The sequence below is a fragment of the Phyllostomus discolor genome, chromosome 6 (assembly GCF_004126475.2).
Source record: "Phyllostomus discolor isolate MPI-MPIP mPhyDis1 chromosome 6, mPhyDis1.pri.v3, whole genome shotgun sequence".
In the NCBI taxonomy this organism is placed as follows: domain Eukaryota; kingdom Metazoa; phylum Chordata; class Mammalia; order Chiroptera; family Phyllostomidae; genus Phyllostomus; species Phyllostomus discolor.
Window position 1 is genome coordinate 165,498,919 of NC_040908.2, and position 17,842 is coordinate 165,516,760.

The 17,842-nt window shown below is 57.7% G+C and overlaps 4 protein-coding genes across 6 annotated transcripts; 2 read left to right on the forward strand and 2 right to left on the reverse strand.

Moving 5' to 3' along the window:
• Positions 1-2,473: 2,473 nt before the first annotated feature.
• On the forward strand, positions 2,474-8,059 carry VPS51 (VPS51 subunit of GARP complex). The gene is made up of 10 exons (XM_028515762.2): positions 2,474-2,804; positions 3,288-3,417; positions 4,228-4,374; positions 4,455-4,674; positions 4,784-5,501; positions 5,863-6,078; positions 6,274-6,492; positions 6,830-6,951; positions 7,038-7,125; positions 7,665-8,059. Exons 1-10 carry the CDS (start codon positions 2,580-2,582, stop codon positions 7,923-7,925), a joined length of 2,346 nt encoding a protein of 781 aa, XP_028371563.1. The 5' UTR covers positions 2,474-2,579; the 3' UTR covers positions 7,926-8,059.
• Positions 8,060-8,230: 171 nt separating this feature from the next.
• TM7SF2 (transmembrane 7 superfamily member 2) lies at positions 8,231-12,766 on the forward strand. 3 transcript variants are annotated; one of them, XM_036029717.1, is made up of 10 exons: positions 8,231-8,426; positions 8,816-9,012; positions 9,114-9,168; positions 9,549-9,743; positions 9,823-9,926; positions 11,174-11,269; positions 11,373-11,541; positions 11,768-11,848; positions 11,936-12,058; positions 12,378-12,766. In XM_036029717.1, the coding sequence occupies exons 1-10, from the start codon at positions 8,378-8,380 to the stop codon at positions 12,536-12,538; spliced, it is 1,230 nt and encodes a 409-aa protein (XP_035885610.1). In that variant the 5' UTR covers positions 8,231-8,377; the 3' UTR covers positions 12,539-12,766. The 3 variants fall into 3 exon arrangements, with proteins under 3 accessions (XP_035885610.1, XP_035885611.1, XP_028371933.1); XM_028516132.2 differs by having other exon boundaries at positions 8,233-8,426; positions 11,174-11,293; XM_036029718.1 differs by lacking the exon at positions 9,549-9,743 and having other exon boundaries at positions 8,232-8,426; positions 11,174-11,293.
• A 141-nt stretch (positions 12,767-12,907) lies between these two features.
• ZNHIT2 (zinc finger HIT-type containing 2) lies at positions 12,908-14,532 on the reverse strand. Its single transcript, XM_028515679.2, has one exon. The coding sequence runs from the start codon at positions 14,149-14,151 to the stop codon at positions 12,952-12,954; it is 1,200 nt and encodes a 399-aa protein (XP_028371480.1). The 5' UTR covers positions 14,152-14,532; the 3' UTR covers positions 12,908-12,951.
• Positions 14,533-16,271: 1,739 nt separating this feature from the next.
• On the reverse strand, positions 16,272-17,838 carry FAU (FAU ubiquitin like and ribosomal protein S30 fusion). The gene is made up of 5 exons (XM_028515400.2): positions 17,655-17,838; positions 17,333-17,415; positions 17,099-17,243; positions 16,611-16,666; positions 16,272-16,444 (listed from the first exon to the last, which is right to left on the reverse strand). Exons 2-5 carry the CDS (start codon positions 17,405-17,407, stop codon positions 16,319-16,321), a joined length of 402 nt encoding a protein of 133 aa, XP_028371201.1. The 5' UTR covers positions 17,408-17,415; positions 17,655-17,838; the 3' UTR covers positions 16,272-16,318.
• Positions 17,839-17,842: the final 4 nt, after the last annotated feature.

Below are 17,842 nucleotides of genomic sequence, written 5' to 3' on the forward strand. Positions count from 1 at the left end.
AATGTACCTTTAAACGTTTTTTTAAAAATCACATCATATGCACTGTCAAGGGAAAATCTTCCAGAAGTTAAAAACATGATGTCTAGATATTGAACATGTCACTGAGATGGATTAACTCATCAGTGAGGGAACCCCCTCTTAGTAAGGTAGTAATACATCTTGAAGAGCTGGATCTTCATAGGCACTTAAAGAGGAATGTTAGACTATGATTACTAGATTAGATACAAAACTGATTGATGTCCTACAGGACAATACAATTTTTTAATTAAAATAATTGTTAGGTTATTTTTTCTACTGGATATGTTTTGCATCTCTCCTGGAAAATACCTGCTTGTAATTTCAGAGTCTGAATTCTTAATAGTAAGTAGCAAAGTCAAACAAATGTATATTCCTGTGGGTAGTTAAGTAATCCTTGGGTGGGCTTGTGGAATAATGGTCCAGCCCTGACTGGTGTGGCTCGGTGGGCTGGGCACCATTCCACAGGAGCGAAAGGTCGCTGGTTCCATTCCCGGTCAGGGCATGTGCCTGGGCTGTGGGTTCAGTCCAGGTCAGGATGTGTGCGAGAGGCAACCGATCAATGTTTATCTCTCACATCAGTGTTTCTCTCCCTCTCTTTCTCCTTCCCTTCCCCTCTAAAAATAAACAGATAAGATCTAAAAAAAAAAAAAAAAAAAGGCCCAGTATGACACTCAAAGGACCTTACTACACTCTTGGTCATATTTGCAAAGTTTGGATGATTTTCGTTAGTATTCTGCATCCCTTATGCATCCCCTGCTTCTTGGGGTAGATCTAAATCTATGTGTTTCTTCATCTTCTTAAGATTATAGTTTCATAGGCTGATTACATGAAATATAATTTTCATGTATCATGAAATATTATTTTGTCAGCCATTTAAAAATAAAAAAAAAATCTTATTTCATAGGCCACGTGAAAACTGGCGGTGAGATGTGTTTGACTCACGGGATGCCCACCAAAGAATAACTAGACAAGATTGTTTCCGTTCTACCACCGTCTCCCCCCCCGCCAGCCCGTCATACATGATGTTTCAGGACCACGTTGATAAAAATCCTTTGTTCCATGCAATGTCTCAGTTTGAACTCCAGGTCATTCCCTGTCCTCTTGAGCTTTTCAACATCTTGGTGAACAGCTGCACCTTTGACCAAATCAGGAACCTGAGAATTATCCTCTCATCTCCACTCAACCCCTCACTCAGCACATCCCGTCAACATAAGATCTGCCAAATCTGTCCTCTAAACACTATATTTAAGTGCCCTAGAACTCCTTCGGGTCGTATAAAAAAAACAACAACAACAACAACAACAAAAAAAAACAAAAAAACAAAACCCCAAAACCAGCAGCAGCAGCAGCAGCTAGGTCTAGCCCTGACTGGTGGCTCAGTGGATTGAGGGCCCCCACAACTTGATAAGTCCCTGGTTCCATTCCAAGCCAGGGCACATGCCCCGGTGCGGGCCAGGTCCACAGTTGGGGGTGGTCCAGAATCAACCACTTATTTCTCACATGTTGATATTTCTCTCCCTTTCTCCCTACCTTCCCCTTTCTCCAAAAGTGTAAATAAAATCTTTTTTTAAATATATTTTATTGATTATGGTATTACAGTTGTCCCATTTTTTTTTCTTCCCTTTATTCCCCTCGACCCTGCACCTCCCCTCCCACCAGCATTCCTTCCCCTCTTAGTTCAAGTCCATGGGTCATACATATAAGTTCTTTAAGAAGCACAATGGTAGGTACAAAATAGACAGGGGCAGGTTAAGAATAGTATAGGAAATGGAGAAGCCAAATAAAATCTTTAAGAAGAAGCTAGGTCTGCCTGACATGTCCCTCCTGGTAAGGGCACATGTCTGGGTCGCGGGTTCGGTTCCCAGTCCAGGCACGTGCAGAGGCAACTCCCTTTCTTTTTCCCTCTCTTTCCCCCGCCCTCTTTAAACATAAAAGTAAATAGACCTTTATTAAAGAAGCAGCAGCAGCAGCAGCAGAGGCTGTATCTGGGTGAAACCCAGAATCTTAAAACGCACCACAGGTACTTCTGAAACACGTCGGAGAACCAGGCCTCGAGAGACTGCACCTTTGCACCCTGAGGCTTACTATATGTGCATTTAATCCTCGCAGGTCTCCTGTGAAGTATGTACCCCAATTTTAGGAACTGAGGTGGCAACTGAGACGCTGCCCAGGTTTTACAGCCCCGCTTTACACACGCTCTCCGGCTTTACAGCCTGTGTTTCGTGCACTGCATCTAAAGACATATTTCGCGGACCCTTGCCTGTAGGGGTGCGGGGAAGTGGGGTTGGGAGCCACTACCCGCCCTCCTTTTGGGAGGGCAGCAACCCGATGAATTCCACAAAGTTCTTCCATCTGAGAAGCTGGGGGGAACCAAGGGCTCTCTCGAAACCTCCTCGCTCGGTGGTGGAAAGATGTCGCGGAACTCTAGTCTCAGACTCGGGACGGCGGGGGAACGATTTACTTGAAGGACTGCCTCGTTTCAACAACAACTTTATGGTTCCCGGAAGTGCCTCCTCCCAGTCCCCTTCCCAGTCACACGCCGGTGGGCTGCGGTTGGAGCGATGGCGGCGGCAGCCGCTGGGCCTGGCCCAGGGTCTGGACCTGGGGACTCCCCGGAGGGGCCGGAGGCGGAGGCTCCGGAGCGTCGGAGAAAGGCACACGGAATGCTGAAGCTTTACTATGGCCTCTCGGAGGGGGAGACAGCGGGGCGCCCTGCGGGGTCGGACCCCCTGGACCCGACTGATCTCAACGGGGCGCACTTCGACCCGGAAGTGTATCTGGATAAGGTATGTTTATGTGAGGGGAACCAGACCCCCCCAATGTATTGCACCCCCAGATCATGCCTCCGACTCTGTTGCGGGGGTGAAGGGAGCAGGGATTCATAAGAAGAAGACGGCCGCCGGCCGGTACGACCTCGGCCAGGCAGTTGGAACAAAGCTGGAGTCTAAGTAAGGGTGAATGAAAAGACCTGAGGTTGTGCGGGGTCCGAGGTCTCCTAATGTTCTGATAGTCTCAGCAGAGGGGGCGTGGCCCAGGCGCTGACAGGCACTGGACTGGCCCTTGGTCGGAGGATTTCAAATGCTGACCGACCCCAAATATGGTTCCCCAAACGCAGTAACTCCTGAGCTATGCGGGTTATAGACTCCATTTTGCGATTCCTGACAGGGGTGGGGAAAGGGTGTTCTTGCACTGAAAGCCTTCCAGTCAAGGACAAGGCTTGAGGACAGGAGTACCTCTCACCTGAACACTAAACATCCGATTTCCTGCAGCTGCGTAGAGAGTGCCCGCTGGCTCAGCTGATGGACAGTGAGACGGACATGGTGCGGCAGATCCGGGCTCTAGACAGTGACATGCAGACCTTGGTCTATGAGAACTACAATAAGTTCATCTCAGCCACAGGTGATTCCCACTGGGACACACCCCTCGGCACCCCCTCCCCAGTTCTTCCCCCTGTGTAAGGGTTAGTTTCCTTCATTAGTGGTAGCCTCCATCTCTGGTCCAGGTGTGTCTTGAGGATGGGCTTGCCTCTTCCTTGCCTTTTTTTGTTTTTCCTTCCTTCCTTCCAAGAAGCAGGGGTCTTGAAGGGAGGAGGAGTGGAGCCTGTCTGGAAGCCTTAAGGGGCCAGGCCCCGAGGCACCTGGATGTGAAAGGGAGAACAGCCTCCTGGGGCAGGTTTCTGTTGGAACGAGAGGGAAGGGACCCTGCAGAGAAGACGGACCGTGTTCCAGAGGGCGGAGTGAAAAGGTTTGGGAAGTCTGGGGAGGAGAGAAAGGTGAACAAGTGTTTGTTGTCTCCCCAGTGCCAGGCACTGTACTGGGCGTGGAAGATCCCCCTGGGAATAAGCAGACGTGTCTCTGCCAAGTGCCCAGTGCCCTGCTCTGGGCCCGGGCATCTCCGAGGGCAGGGGCTGCGGCTCTGTGGGCTGCTTGCCCATAGCACGGTGCCAGGGTGCGCACAGCGGATGCTCGGAAAACACCTGCTGCGCTGACATAATGACCCCCCTCCCCATTTACTGTGACCAAGCACCACGGCAGCCCGGATCACCAAAACGTCAGTGTGACCCTCCAGTTGCGAGCTCAGGCGTGTTTGTTTGGGAAGGGCGAGAGTGTGCGTGAGAGCACCTGGACCGTGCTCTCAGGCTGAGTGCCGTGCCTGTTACTGCCCCCCCCCCCATCTCCTTTTCTCACTTCTGCACCCTTGCCCTCCCAGACACTATTAGGAAGATGAAGAACGATTTCCGGAAGATGGAGGACGAGATGGACCGGCTGGCCACCAACATGGCTGTGATCACGGACTTTAGTGCGCGCATCAGTGCCACGCTGCAGGACCGCCACGAGCGCATTACCAAGCTGGCAGGTGGGCCCTGCCCCAGAGAAGGTGCTAAAGTGGGCCACCCTCGGGGCTTTGGGGCTAACGTCACCTGCCCTCACCCCCAGGGGTCCACGCTCTGCTGCGGAAGCTGCAGTTCCTCTTTGAGCTGCCCTCGCGCCTCACCAAGTGCGTGGAGCTGGGCGCCTACGGGCAGGCGGTGCGCTACCAGGGCCGCGCGCGGGCCGTGCTGCAGCAGTACCAGCACCTGCCCTCGTTCCGTGCCATCCAGGACGATTGCCAGGTCATCACAGCTCGCCTGGCCCAGCAGCTCCGACAGCGTTTCAGGTGTGGCACCTGGGTCCTCACCTCACCCCTGCCCAGCACTTTCCTGTCTCCCCCAGCCCCACCCCAGATTCTGTCTTCTTGCACTTCCCTGCCATCTTCCTCCTGGCAGGGAGGGCGGCTCCGGGGCTCCTGAGCAGGCGGAGTGCGTGGAGCTGCTGCTGGCCCTGGGCGAGCCGGCGGAGGAGCTGTGCGAGGAGTTCCTGGCACACGCCCGAGGGCGGCTGGAGGAAGAGCTGAGAAGCCTGGAGGCGGAGCTGGGGCCCTCCCCGCCGGCCCCTGATGTGTTAGAATTCACCGACCACGGAGGCAGTGGCTTTGTCGGTGGCCTCTGCCAGGTGGCCGCAGCTTATCAGGAGCTGTTTGCAGCCCAGGGCCCAGCAGGTGCCCACAAGCTGGCGGCCTTTGCCCGGGAGCTGGGCGGCCGATACTTTGCACTGGTGGAGAGGCGGCTGGCGCAGGAGCAGGGCAGCGGTGACAACTCACTGCTGGTGCGGGCACTGGACCGCTTCCACCGGCGCCTGCAGGCTCCTGGGGCCCTGCTGGCCGCAGCTGGGCTGGCCGAGGCCGCCACGGAGATCGTGGAGCGAGTGGCCCGTGAGCGCCTGGGCCACCACTTGCAGGGTCTGCGGGCAGCCTTCCTGGACTGCTTGACTGATGTGCGGCAGGCACTGGCCGCACCTCGCCTGGCCGGGAAGGAAGGCCCTGGCCTGGCCGAGTTGCTGGCCAATGTGGCCAGCTCCGTCCTGAGCCACATCAAGGCCTCGCTGGCGTCTGTGCACCTCTTCACCGCCAAGGAGGTGTCTTTCTCCAACAAGCCCTACTTCCGGGTATGGCCTGCCCCTTGGCATTTTTTTTCCTGGGCATTATTTTATCATTCCACGGCCTGGCAGCTGCCAGGGCACTCAGTCCTTGCCCCCCAGGCCCCCCGGGGTGTGGTTTCAGGGTGCCAGGAGGAAGGCTGGCACAATCTGAAGGGGTGGGGAAGGCTCCAGGGGCAGCTGCAAGCAGGGTCCCCTGTGCCGGTCCCTTCCCTAAGCAGGGCAGCTGCTCTGGGGTCCTGGAGTGCAGGAGGAAGCTGTCCCTTGGGAGGGGCCAGGGCATTTAGGGTTCCTGTTTAGCAGAGCGTCATTAGCAGCCCCTGCCTGGAAGAGGGGACCTGCTGTATATCTGGGCCCTTCCTCCTCACAGGGCGAGTTCTGCAGCCAGGGTGTCCGTGAGGGCCTCATCGTGGGCTTCATCCGGTCCATGTGTCAGACGGCTCAGAGTTTCTGTGACAGCCCTGGGGAGAAGGGGGGTGCCACGCCCCCTGCCCTGCTCCTGCTCCTCTCCCGCCTCTGCCTGGACTATGAAACAGCCACCATCTCCTACATTCTCACTCTCACGGATGAACAGTTTCTCGTGCAGGTGAACTGCCAGCTCACAGAGGTGTGGGGGGATGGCGGAGGGGGTGCTGGGAATGAAGGCAACCAGGCAGTGTGCCCTCGTGGTTAGACCCAGGCCAGCTGCCTGTGCCCAGCTCAACCTCCCCCTTGCCCAGCCTGTGCCCCTGAGCTTCCCCCAGGACCCACTGCCTCTCTGCTCTCTGCATCCCCGGCTCAGGACCAGTCTCCAGTGACGCCTGTGAGCACACTGTGTGCAGAGGCCAGGGAGACAGCACGGCGGCTGTTGACCCACTACGTGAAGGTGCAGGGCCTGGTCATATCACAGATGCTGCGCAAAAGTGTGGAGACACGGGACTGGCTCAGTACCCTGGAGCCCCGCAACGTCCGCGCTGTCATGAAGCGGGTGGTGGAGGACACGACGGCCATTGACGTGCAGGTGGGGGCCAGGGAGCCCTGCTGGCGGGGCTGCTGGGGAAGCGGTCCTCTGAGGGTCGGGACTGCAGGGGCCGGGCAGTACCTGAGGCCCAGAATCACCCTGAAAATAAGGGCCTCAGTATTAGCTGTGTGTGTCCCCCCACCTTTGCCCCACTCCACTAGTTCTGTAAATAGTGACTTGAGTGCTAACTAGGTGAACCGAGCCTGTGATTCTTATAACAAATATGACTCTTGTAGCACATACGAGTGTGTGACGTTGGGCATCCTTGGCCAGAGCACCTGGTGGGCTGGGGGGCTCCTGTGCTCTGTCTCCTTGCAGTGTCCCCTTGCACCCGCAGGTGGGGCTCCTGTACGAAGAGGGTGTTCGCAAAGCCCAGAGCAGCGACTCCAGCAAGAGGACCTTCTCTGTGTACAGCAGCTCCAGGCAGCAGGGCCGCTACGCGCCCAGCTACACACCCAGGTCTGCTGGCCAGGGCAGCCCCTGGGGGAATGGACGAAGGAGAGCGGGGTGCGAGGTGGGCTCTGAATGCTGTTTCCCCCGTGCAGTGCCCCAATGGACACCAACCTCTTGAGCAACATCCAGAAGCTGTTCTCGGAACGAATCGACGTGTTCAGCCCTGTTGAGTTCAACAAGGTCCGAGTGCGCAGTGAGCCTGCCGTGCAGGGGCCCTGGGGAAGGGTGGCTGGGGCAGTGCTACTCGGGCACAGGGAGACCTGGAACTCTGCCCCCAGCCCCTACCTGTGAATGGGGTTTCTAGGAGTAAGTGGTTGCCCAGAGCCCCACCACTACCACCCCAAGACCCTCTGCCTTGACCTTGGTGTGCCCCTGGCCTGGTCTGGGTGCTTATCTAGTGTGCCTCTTCGGCCCTTCTAGCACCCACAGTCGTCCTGGGTCCTTCCTGGGGACTTTTGTTCACACCATGGTCTCTGCCGCAGTCCAGCCTGGCCCACTCTGAGGGACCTGGTGGCGTTCTCCTAGCTCTTCCCCTGTCAGTGCTGACCTACATCCCGGCATGCGACTGCTGGGCATTCCCTGTCCGTTCCCTCCAGATGAAGGGGCTAGCCTTGTATCCCTCCCCGTCTAGAGCTTTCCGCGCCATCACAGCTACTGGCACGCCAGGTCTCCCTGGCCCCTGCTGGCGCGGGGCTGCATCCCTGGGTCCTTTCCTGCAGGTGTCAGTGCTGACCGGCATCATCAAGATCAGCCTGAAGACGCTGCTGGAGTGCGTGCGGCTGCGCACCTTCGGACGCTTTGGGCTGCAGCAGGTGCAGGTGGACTGCCACTTCCTGCAGCTCTACCTGTGGCGCTTTGTGGCCGACGAGGAGCTTGTGCACCTGCTGCTGGACGAAGTGGTGGCTTCAGCCGCCCTGCGCTGCCCCGATCCAGTGCCCATGGAACCCAGTGTCGTGGAGGTCATCTGCGAGCGCGGCTAGGCCCGGCTGTTGTCATGTCATGCACGGGCTTGCCGGGCCGCTGCAATCCGCACATACCCTGGCCTTCGCCCGCGTGGCCCTTCCCCTCCAGCCTCGAGACCTTCCTAATAAAGACTCCTCCTCGCTGTCTCCTCGCTCTTGCTTTCCCTGGAGGGCGGGACTTGCGGGGGTGGAGTTTCGAGGCTGAGGCTCATCACTCGGCCTCGATGCCGGCCTTGGGCTCGCCCCTGAGAGCTGATTGGCTGGTGTGCTGGGCCCAGGATGATCCGGGGGGCGGGTCCATTTAAAGACCCTGGGACCAGAGCTTTCGTTGTCTGAGCATATCCCAGACAGGTGCAGGTTCCTCGGGGGCCAGATCCCTCTCGTTAGCGAGCCCGTCTCCTAGGGGACAGGGTGGGGTGTGAGTCCTTGGCGGATTTTTGTAAGCCCCATCTCTTGGCGGAGAGGAGACCATGGCCCCTCAGGGCTCGCGGGCCCCGCTGGAATTCGGGGGACCCCTGGGTAATGGGGCAGAGAAGGGGGGCATGGGACCTGAGGCTCCTCCAGGGAAAACTGGAGGGGTGAGCTACGAGCAGGATGGGGCAGGATCAGAAGGCTTTGTGGGTTATCGCGGGCAGAGCGATGGGGGGCTGTCGGGAGGCAGTGTCTGGAGAGGCAGCTGGAGAAGAAGCAGTCCTGGGGAGTGCAGAGCCCGGGGAGCAAGAGGGGGGTCTTCGCGGGAGCCTGGAGGCGGGGGCCAAGATGGAGGTTAGGGAAGGGGGCTGAGAACGGGCTATGGAACAGGGCGATAGGAATGCTGAGGGGCTCCCGGAGACGGCTGGGCGCCTGTGGGGGTTGTGGGCGAGTTGGGGAGCGGACGCCTGACGCGATCGCCCTCCCCGCTTCACCAGGAGCTGCGGCGCTGATGCTGCTGCTCCCTGCCACCATGTTCCACCTGCTCTTGGCGGCTCGCTCCGGGCCGGCGCGCCTCCTGGACCTACCTCCCTACCTGCCGCGACTCGAGGCTCTGTGGAGTCCCCGGGCGCTGCTGCTGTGGTTCACCTGGCTTGGCCTGCAGGTGGCGTTCTACCTACTGCCTGCGCGCAAGGTGTGGACAGGGCTCGGACGCGCGGGGGAAGAGGGTGGAGGGAAGGGCTCGGCGAGAAGAACGGCGCCCTCAACCACTGTCAAACCCCTTTGTGCCCGCAGATGGCTGAGGGCCAGGAGTTGAAGGACAAGAGTCGCCTGCGCTACCCCATTAACGGTGCCTGGGGCTGGGTCCTTTTGCTAAACTTGCACGGGGGTGGGGGTGGGGGGTGGAGCTCCAGGTCTAGCGGGATTAACCCCTGACCCCGACCTCCATTATGAGTCTCTTCCGCCCAGGACAGACCTGGAGGGATCTCACTGTCCCTCTGCACACCCCTGTCCCTCCACCCCCTCCTACAGCTTTCACTGCTACTCTGCACCGCAGCAGCCGCTGAGGTGGTCGTCTGAAAGTCAAGGTGTCAGCTTAATGGCTTGGAATGAAGTCTGTGATCTCCCTGGGCTTTGAGCTGTGTGTGTGTGTGTGTGTGTGTGCGCGCGCGCGCGTGTTTGGGGGTGAAGGGGCGCGGTCCCCTGGACTCACTCTGTGCTGTGGTCCAGGCTTCCAGGCCCTGGTGCTGACAGCCCTGTTGGTGGGCCTCGGGGTGCTGGTGGGGCTGCCCCTGGGGGCGCTCACAGAAATGCTCCTGCCCTTGGCGTTTGTGGCCACCCTCACCGCCTTCGTCTTCAGCCTCCTTCTCTATCTGAAGGCTCTAATAGCCCCTGCCTCCGCCCTGGCACCTGGGGGGAACTCAGGTGAGCGGGGTTCCAGCAGGGTGTGGGTGGAAGCAGATGCGGGTGATAGCTGGCACCTTTATCCTCCGTTATTCTCCAGGCAATCCCATTTACGACTTTTTCCTGGGACGAGAGCTCAACCCACGCATCGGTTCCTTTGACTTCAAATATTTTTGCGAACTGCGGCCTGGCCTCATCGCCTGGGTATGCTAGGCATGGCTAAGTGGGACTCGAGCCAGCAGGAGGGGTGGGATGGGTGAGCCGTTCTTGGGCAGGGCAGGCCCAGTATTGCACAGACATAAATCACTCATCCTTCAATCATTCCACAAATAGTTGTTGAATCCAACATGTGCCCTAGGTACCGGGATACACAAGAAAAAAAATTACAGAGAAAATAAGGAGTCTGTCCTCACGGAGCCAATGTTCTAGTGGGAAAGGCAGACAAAAAATAAGCATGTACAGCGTATCAGGCCGTGCTGAGTGCTCTGGAGAAAAGATAGCAGGGCGGGAGTCAGTAGGGCGGGAGTCAGGAGAGCAGGTGCAGTTTTAAATAGAGAAGTCAAGCACACAATCTATTTCCAAGAGGAGAGTGATCTTATACCACTTGCTCATCACAGCAGCGCAGGACCTAGAACTGATCACTGGGTTTAGCAACCTGTCCATCGCTGACATGCCAACTGTGTTTCTGGGTTATATTCAGTGCTGGACTGCAGTCAGGACTTCCCAGAGGTCCCTCACGTCACCCTGGGAACCTTATCCACAGGCAGGAGGAATGTCAAGTGCTGGGGATTTGGGTCCCAGCCTCCAAGGCTATGTCCTGATGTGTGAAGTAGGATAAAGTAAGAGCTCCCTGCTAAGATTATTGCGAGGATTAGAAGTGGTGGCTTAATGGCAGCACCTAGCTCGCTGCTACCAGATGGGGGTGCTCCATACAGCCCGGCTGCCAGCCACTGTGACTGAGCACTTCCTACGTGTCAGACACACTGTGCTCAGCGTGTCACACACACACATACACATCATGTCAATGAGTCCTGGGGCAGCTCCAGGAGGCGGGTCCGTAATTACCTCCATTTTCCTCGGAAAGGGTAAGCAACTTGCCCAAGTGGGGAAGCTGAGATCAAAACCCGGCCTGTTTTAACTCTCAGGCCTGAAGCGTCCATAGACTTCCTACGCCGCTCTCCCAAAGCAAATGCTATAGGACGAGACAGAACAGTCTGGGAGCGCCTCCGCGGTGGTCCATTGCAGGCTCTCTGCCCTGGGTACAGGGTCTGTGTCCATTTGACAAAGAGCTGGAGAGTTAGTGACTGACAGCTGAGAGAGAGAGAGAGAGAGAGAGAGAGAGAGAGAGAGAGAGGGGCAGGAAAGGGCTAACCACTGAGCAACCCCCCCCCCCGTGGAAACGGCCCCCCAAATGGCTGGGGACACACTGCCCTGTTTCCCCCAACCCCCAGGTCCTCATCAACCTAGCCCTGCTGGTACAGGAAGCAGAACTTCGGGGGAGTCCCTCTCTGGCTATGTGGCTGGTCAATGGCTTCCAGTTACTCTATGTGGGTGATGCCCTCTGGCATGAGGTGAGGTTAGACCGGGCAGGGGAGGCGGAGGAAGTTGCCTGAGGACCTTGTGGAGTGTGTCTGGGTCGTGTCCCTGCAGGAAGCTGTCCTCACCACCATGGACATCACACACGATGGGTTTGGCTTCATGCTGGCCTTTGGGGACCTCGTCTGGGTGCCCTTCACCTACAGCCTGCAGGCCCAGTTCCTGCTGTACCACCCACAGCCCCTGGAGTTACCCATGGCCTCAGCCCTCTGCCTCATGAACGGTCAGTGAGGAAGGGGTGGCAGGCTGGGGGCATCCTTCTCCCTCCTCTTTCATTCATTCACTGTTTACCAGCACCCACTGGGTAGGTGCTAACTAAGCCTCAGGCTCTTCCCTAAAGCTAGGGGCTGAGTTTTGGGGTCCAGGCAGCCAGGGTTTGGCTGTGGGGGGCGGGATCAGGGCCCGCCAGAATCTGACCCTCAACCCTGACTGCTCATGCCTTCCCCCAGCTGTTGGCTTCTACATCTTCCGTGCAGCCAATTCCCAGAAAAACACCTTCCGAAAGAATCCTTCTGACCCCAGAGTGGCAGGTGAGCAGGGTTACCAGGGCAGCAAGAGCGAGGTAGGGCAGCTGGGCTTCCTGGGCCTCACCTGTCCCACTGCCTATCTTTCCCCAGACCTCGAGACCATCCCTACAGCCACGGGAAGGCAGCTGCTTGTGTCTGGGTGGTGGGGCATGGTCCGCCATCCCAACTACCTTGGAGATCTCATTATGGCTCTGGCCTGGTCCTTGCCCTGTGGTGAGTGGCTTGGGTTGGTACAGGGTGGGGCAGCACGTGTGTGGCACAGAGACGGACTGGTAGCCACAGGATACCCAGTCTGGGTGTGGAGAACGGGTGCCCTACAGTGGAGGCAGCAGCCGGGGAACCGGAGGTGGACTCGGGATGTGGCTGGGCCGACCTCTGTGCCAGCCTCGCCCCACTGGCCCTTGCTGCAGCTGCCGGACCTTTCACCGAGTCCTGATGCCCCCACGAGCCATCAGGTGTACAAGCCTTTGTGAACTGGGGAGGGGGGTGCTGCCTCAGTGGTCACAGAGCCCCCCCCCCCCGCCTCCCACAGGGGTATCCCACCTGCTGCCCTACTTCTACCTCCTCTACTTCACTGCGCTGCTGGTGCACCGTGAGGCCCGGGACGAGCAGCAGTGCCTGCAGAAGTACGGCCTGGCCTGGCACGAGTACTGCAGGCGTGTGCCTTACCGGATCGTGCCCTATGTCTACTGAAGTGCTGGCTCCACCCACCCCAGGTCGGGGCACGTGCCCGTCTGCCAGGAACCTGGACACACCTAAGACTCAAGCACTTGTACTCAGTCCTGCCCTGAGCTCCAACAGGCAGGATGAAGAGCCTCAGAGAGGTGGTCTGGAGCAAGGAGAAAATGAAGCCAGTACCCAAACCTCGAGTGGAGGGGTTGCTCTCAAGTCTCTGATAAACACCAGGAGCCCTTGGTGTCACGTTTCTCCCTTTCTGGGGCAGGGGCACTTAGAAACTGGCTGGGTCAGCCCTAGTCCTCAGGGAGCAGCTGAGAGACGATTTGTGGGCCCAAGAGTCTGGGGTTGGGTGGGGACAACAGCGGTCTCAGAAATGGGCATTGCTGACAGGGCGGAGAAGCCACGGCTTTATTGATGAGGTGCACAGCTCAGCCAGGCAGCTCCTCAATGAGAGTCCTTGGGGCAGGTGGCAGGGGACCTCCCCACAGCCGCTCCAGCTCCCCGGTGAGGGCTGCCACCTCCTCGGCTGCTACCGTGTGCGCCCGGTGGGCCCTGGCACAATCCAGAGCCAGGGCTGGGAGGGCCACCTCATTTTCGTTGGTCCAAGCCAGCAGGAACTGGCACTTCTTCCGGGCCCGGTAGAGGCGACCTCGCTCTTCAGTGGTCTCGGCCTGTTTTCGGGCCCGGCCCAGGGTCTGCGCCAGGTGCCCCAGTGCTGCCAGCGTGTAGCCCTTCCGGTCGGCAGGGCCCTCACCCAGCAGGATGCGAGCGGCCTCGCGCATGGCACCCCATGTGCCCAGGGGCCCGGGTGGATGCTCGCCCCCTTCCAGCACGTGAGCTGCGGCTAGCAGGGCTTCTTCGGCAGAGGCAAAGACTTGCTGGGCGCCCAGGGCCCCGGAAACGCCGAGCAGCGTGGCACAGAAGTCGGAGAGCAGCGCGTCGTCGCCGCCGTGATACAGGGCAAGAGTGTGTGCATAAGCGAACAGCACGTTGGGCAGCTGGAAGCATACGAGCGGCGAGGCCCGGCCGCGGCTCAGGCTGGCCAGCGTGGGGATCTGGGTGGGCACGGCGGGCGTGCAGGCCCCCAGAGCGTCTCCGAGATCGCTCTCCTCCGAGGCAGCGGCATCTTTCGCGGGTCCAGGTGGCGCTGTCACAGGGGCGGGCTCCAGCTCCCCAGCCTCACCGCCCGGGGTACCATCCAGCTCCTCTAGAAGTCGTGGCCCGGCCCCGCGACCCCACCACCACGGCCGCCACGGGGGCAGCAGCCGCCCGGCCTCGCCACGGTTCAGCAGCCGCTCGAAGGCCGCCTTCTCGGCCGGGGCTAGCCGCTCCCAGAGTCCTACCAGGCCGCCGGGGGCCGGGCCAGGTCTGAGGCCTGCGTCCTGCGGCTCGTCCTCGGTCTCGCGTTGCTGACGCAGGCGGCGGAGGGCGCTGGCTAGGCGGCTGGGAGAGGCGCTGCGGCCGCGGAGCTCTCCCAGCACCTGGTCACGGTAGAAGCCTTCGGCACAGGTGCCATGCGCCCGGTAGCAGCGCAGTGAGCAGTAGGGCACATTACAGCGCGGGCAGGTGTAGCGCGCCGCCCGGGCCTCCCCGGCCGGGCAGAAAACGCAGGGCCCGGCCGGCTCCATGGCAACCGGCACCGCGCGCCACCCGCGAGCGCGCGGGGACTGCGGCTCCGCAACTTCCGGCGCTCCCCGGTTACTTCTTCCTCTCTCCGGAGCCTACGGAGTTCCCAGTCAAAACTCCCCGAAGACCCTCGGCAACTCCCGCCCACACTCGGAACACAAGCGCCACCCCTTTCTCCAGAAGCGCTCGGGCGGGGCTGGGGCGGGTCGTGACGAAGAGCCGGTCCCTGCGCGCTGTGAGGTAGGATGGCGCCCTCCGCCGGGGCCAGCTCGCCCCCTGGCGGTTGCCTTCTCAACACCATAAATCGAAGAGGCAGAAACCCATCTTTGCTAAGCGTCTAGTCTGGGTTCCTGGGCCGGGCCCTTGGGAGGTGAGATGCGTCCCTCCGCTGCAGGGGCGGCCAGTCTACTAGGCGTCACAGATAAAGGGAAGAGAATGGAAAGGCCAAGGTGGGGTAACTAGCCCACGTTGATGTGTCTTGGGGCATTTTCCCTCTTCAAAACAGCCACTTTTAACAAATATCTGAGCTCCTGTTTGATTTTCTCCTCCAAACCTATCCCTTATCCAACTTTAAAGTGCAGATTCCATACGAGGCGCCAAAAATACACTGAGCCGAGGTGAGGTACTATCATAGTGCAGGTTACGGTTTCCGGTAGAGTGGGGCAGTGACCCACAAACCTGAGCCGATCCACGGAATCCCTGAAAGTAAGCTCTGGTTCTTCGGCCCCTCACATCCAACCTCACCTAGTCAGTTCTGCCTTCAAGATACCTTGTATTTATTTCAGTATGGATCCTATTTCCCAACCAAGATCTGGATAAATGTAATGACCTTCACGTCTGCTTTTTTTTTTTCTCTTAAGTGCGAGTTGGTTAGCGAAGAGGTGAGACAGTCAAGTATGTTCGTTTTTTTTAACATCCCCACCTCTGCTGGTGGTCTAAGCTCCTGGCCCCTCAACTGGATGACTCAACCTTTACTGGTTTCCTAGTTTTCTTGCCAGTCCTCCAGAAAAATCAGCCAGAGAAAATATTATCACAAACCTTTCTCTGCCCTTGGTGATTCTCCACTGCATTTGGACCCAAATTCCTTCCCATGTGTGACTGCAGCTCTGTCAGCTGGAACTTCCCATCTGCCCACCTGATTGGCTCCTCGTTTCAGGTTTCACAACCATGTCTTCAGAGGCCTTTCCCTATAGTGTGTCTGTACCTGAACCCCCTTCATTACAGCACCCTACTGACTTCCTTTGAGGCTATTAACACTTCCAGTTTCCTCACGTGAACCCTGACATATAAATTCCTAGAAGGGAGGAGGCCAAGTCTTTCTAACCAGAGACAAAAACAGCCAATATGTTTGTACTTACTATGTGGCAAGTGCTGATCTAAGCACTTTGCATCCTGTTTAATCCTGACAGCAACTCTCAATCCAAGTCTAGAGCCCAGGGTCCTTCTCCAGGAATCAGTAGGTTCAAGAGCATCAGCTGAACGCACGTGTGAGTATGCACTAGTTACTAGCAGAACCCCTGAATCAGTCCCAGAGCACCCCCCTTACTGGGAACAGTGGAACCATCAACTGACTGACCTCAGCTGGGATTAGGCTGACAGGACCCACCATGTAATCAAAAGTACGAACAAGGTCAACCCAGCGCCGATATGATCAGACAATACTTCCCGAAGCTGGCACAGACCAAGTTCCTGCCCTGGACTCCACACTATGGCCACAGCTTCAGGCAAAGGCCGTATGGACATCCTGACATTTCTTCCATCAGAATGCCTCTCTCCTATAGCTCCCACCATAATGAACCTTACCTCCTGTTTAAGAATAACAGAATAAGTAAATAAAAGAACACAAAGATTTGGGGGAATTACCAAGTTACCTGAGTGCAGAAATTTCCCCACCTCTACATTGGAGACTGGCATGTGTTTTTACCGGTTTCCATGGGAAGACTTTTCTTACAGTTTACCACTTCAACCCAAGCATCCTCCCCTGCTGCCAGTCAAGGGCCCCTGCCGTCCTCACTTGATACTGCCAAGAAACCCCAGAGACGTAGCTGTTGTAGGGGGCACACCGCCAGCCCTCGAAGCCCTCTCTCCCCCTAAGGTCCTGCAAATGAAGATGAAACAAGAGGACTGGACTAAGTGGCTTTATTGGGGAAAGCCAGGATGACAAAGGACTTAAGAGTTGGCATTGGGGCCCTTCTTCTTGCCAAAGGTGGGCACGACATTGACAAAACGCCGGTTGTACTGCATCCGCCGCTTGGCCCGACCAGTCTTCTTCTTCTTCTTCTCCTGTTTGGCCACCTGGAGAAAGGGAAGGCCGATCAGACCCTGACTGGCTCTCTCTTCCATGTCTTCCCTCAAGCTCATCTCCAGGGCGGGAGAAGACAGGTCAAGAGCCAAGGGTCTTGACTTATTTGTGATACGAAAAAAACGAAGCCCAAAAGACACCACTAATACTCTCACTTACCTTGGGGGTCTGACCTCTTACTTTTCCAGCCCGGGCCAGGGAGCCATGGACTTTACCTGCAACGGAGAAAGAGAACAGCAAGCAGTTAGGAGTGCAACAAGGCCCCACCTGGCAGATTTCCTTCTCCCTCAACTCAAGCCTTTGAAGCTGGGCGGGCTAACAGGAAATAACGAAGTCACAGAGATTGCTCATCCATCTGACCAAGAATGCTGGTCTGGTATGTTTTGGGTTTCCCATCAGGACTTTGCAGCCTTTGATTTTAAACAAGAACTGGAGACCACCTGGGGACCTGATTTTAGTGAGGAAACTGGGGAATTAACAAGGATCAGTGAGTGAGTGAAACAGAACTGTACTCTGGCTCAGTGTTCAGACCTCTTAAGAGTTAATTCTGAGGTAAACAGGAAGAAAAGACCCTGAATTGAGGGTACCGATCTCCACGCTCATTATGTGTTGACAAGCAGGTCAAAGAACAGTCCTCTCCAACTCACCTCCCAGCATGCGGCCGGCTACTTCCAGAGTGGTCAGAGACTCCACCCCACACTGGCCCAGGGTAGCCTCATCCTCCAGGGGCGTGCCTGCCAGGAGCACCACTTGATCTTCTGGAGCGATGCCCTCCAGCGAGGCTACATGAGCCTACAGGCAAAAGTGAGGTTCATCAGCGTTCCCGCAGGAAGCGAGATGAAAGGACAGAAGGGTGTCCGGGGCGCGCCACGCACGCTTACCTTGATCTGGGCGACAGTCTCCTGGCCGGTGACCTCGAGGGTGTGGAGCTTCTGGGCGCGGACAAAAAGCTGCATGTCGGCAACTGAGAAAAGAAATGCTTGTAAGAAAAGAAATATCCTAGGAGACAGGGAGTTCGGGAACCGGTGGCAGGCCGGGGGCGATCGCGGATCTCACGTGGGTAAGACCGGGCCTACCCACCAGGGGGGGCGGATGGGGACAATAATTCGGCACACATAGCAGCCCCTATTCCTTCATTTTCCCCGCGCCCGCAGCCAACCCGCCTACGAAGCCCTTCACAGTCAGCCGTGCCACCAAACTCACCCGAACTGCGGCCCCAGCCGCTACCGCGAAGATGGAGTCGAGAAAGAGGAAGGAGCAAGAGCGAACACGTACTAGCCGATAGCTGCGTCCTACGTCACTGCTGAGCGACGACTGGGGCCTCTGCTATTTGTACCGCCCACGGCCGCCCTAGCTCCGCCCCCTTACGCCCGCAGAAGCGTTCTTTCGGT

Excerpts from the sequence above, each read along its gene's own strand:
- ZNHIT2 (XM_028515679.2), bottom strand. The coding sequence starts at position 14,151 with ATGGAGCCGGCCGGGCCCTGCGTTTTCTGCCCGGCCGGGGAGGCCCGG.
- FAU (XM_028515400.2), bottom strand. The coding sequence starts at position 17,407 with ATGCAGCTTTTTGTCCGCGCCCAGAAGCTCCACACCCTCGAGGTCACC. Across the intron at positions 17,244-17,332 it reads AGACTGTCGCCCAGATCAAG|GCTCATGTAGCCTCGCTGGA; the intron begins GTAAGCGTGCGT and ends TTTTGCCTGTAG. Across the intron at positions 16,667-17,098 it reads AGCCGGCCGCATGCTGGGAG|GTAAAGTCCATGGCTCCCTG; the intron begins GTGAGTTGGAGA and ends TCTCCGTTGCAG.
- VPS51 (XM_028515762.2), top strand. The coding sequence starts at position 2,580 with ATGGCGGCGGCAGCCGCTGGGCCTGGCCCAGGGTCTGGACCTGGGGAC. Across the intron at positions 2,805-3,287 it reads CGGAAGTGTATCTGGATAAG|CTGCGTAGAGAGTGCCCGCT; the intron begins GTATGTTTATGT and ends GATTTCCTGCAG. Across the intron at positions 6,493-6,829 it reads CGACGGCCATTGACGTGCAG|GTGGGGCTCCTGTACGAAGA; the intron begins GTGGGGGCCAGG and ends TTGCACCCGCAG.
- TM7SF2 (XM_028516132.2), top strand. The coding sequence starts at position 8,378 with ATGGCCCCTCAGGGCTCGCGGGCCCCGCTGGAATTCGGGGGACCCCTG. Across the intron at positions 8,427-8,815 it reads GGAATTCGGGGGACCCCTGG|GAGCTGCGGCGCTGATGCTG; the intron begins GTAATGGGGCAG and ends CCGCTTCACCAG. Across the intron at positions 11,294-11,372 it reads GTGATGCCCTCTGGCATGAG|GAAGCTGTCCTCACCACCAT; the intron begins GTGAGGTTAGAC and ends GTGTCCCTGCAG.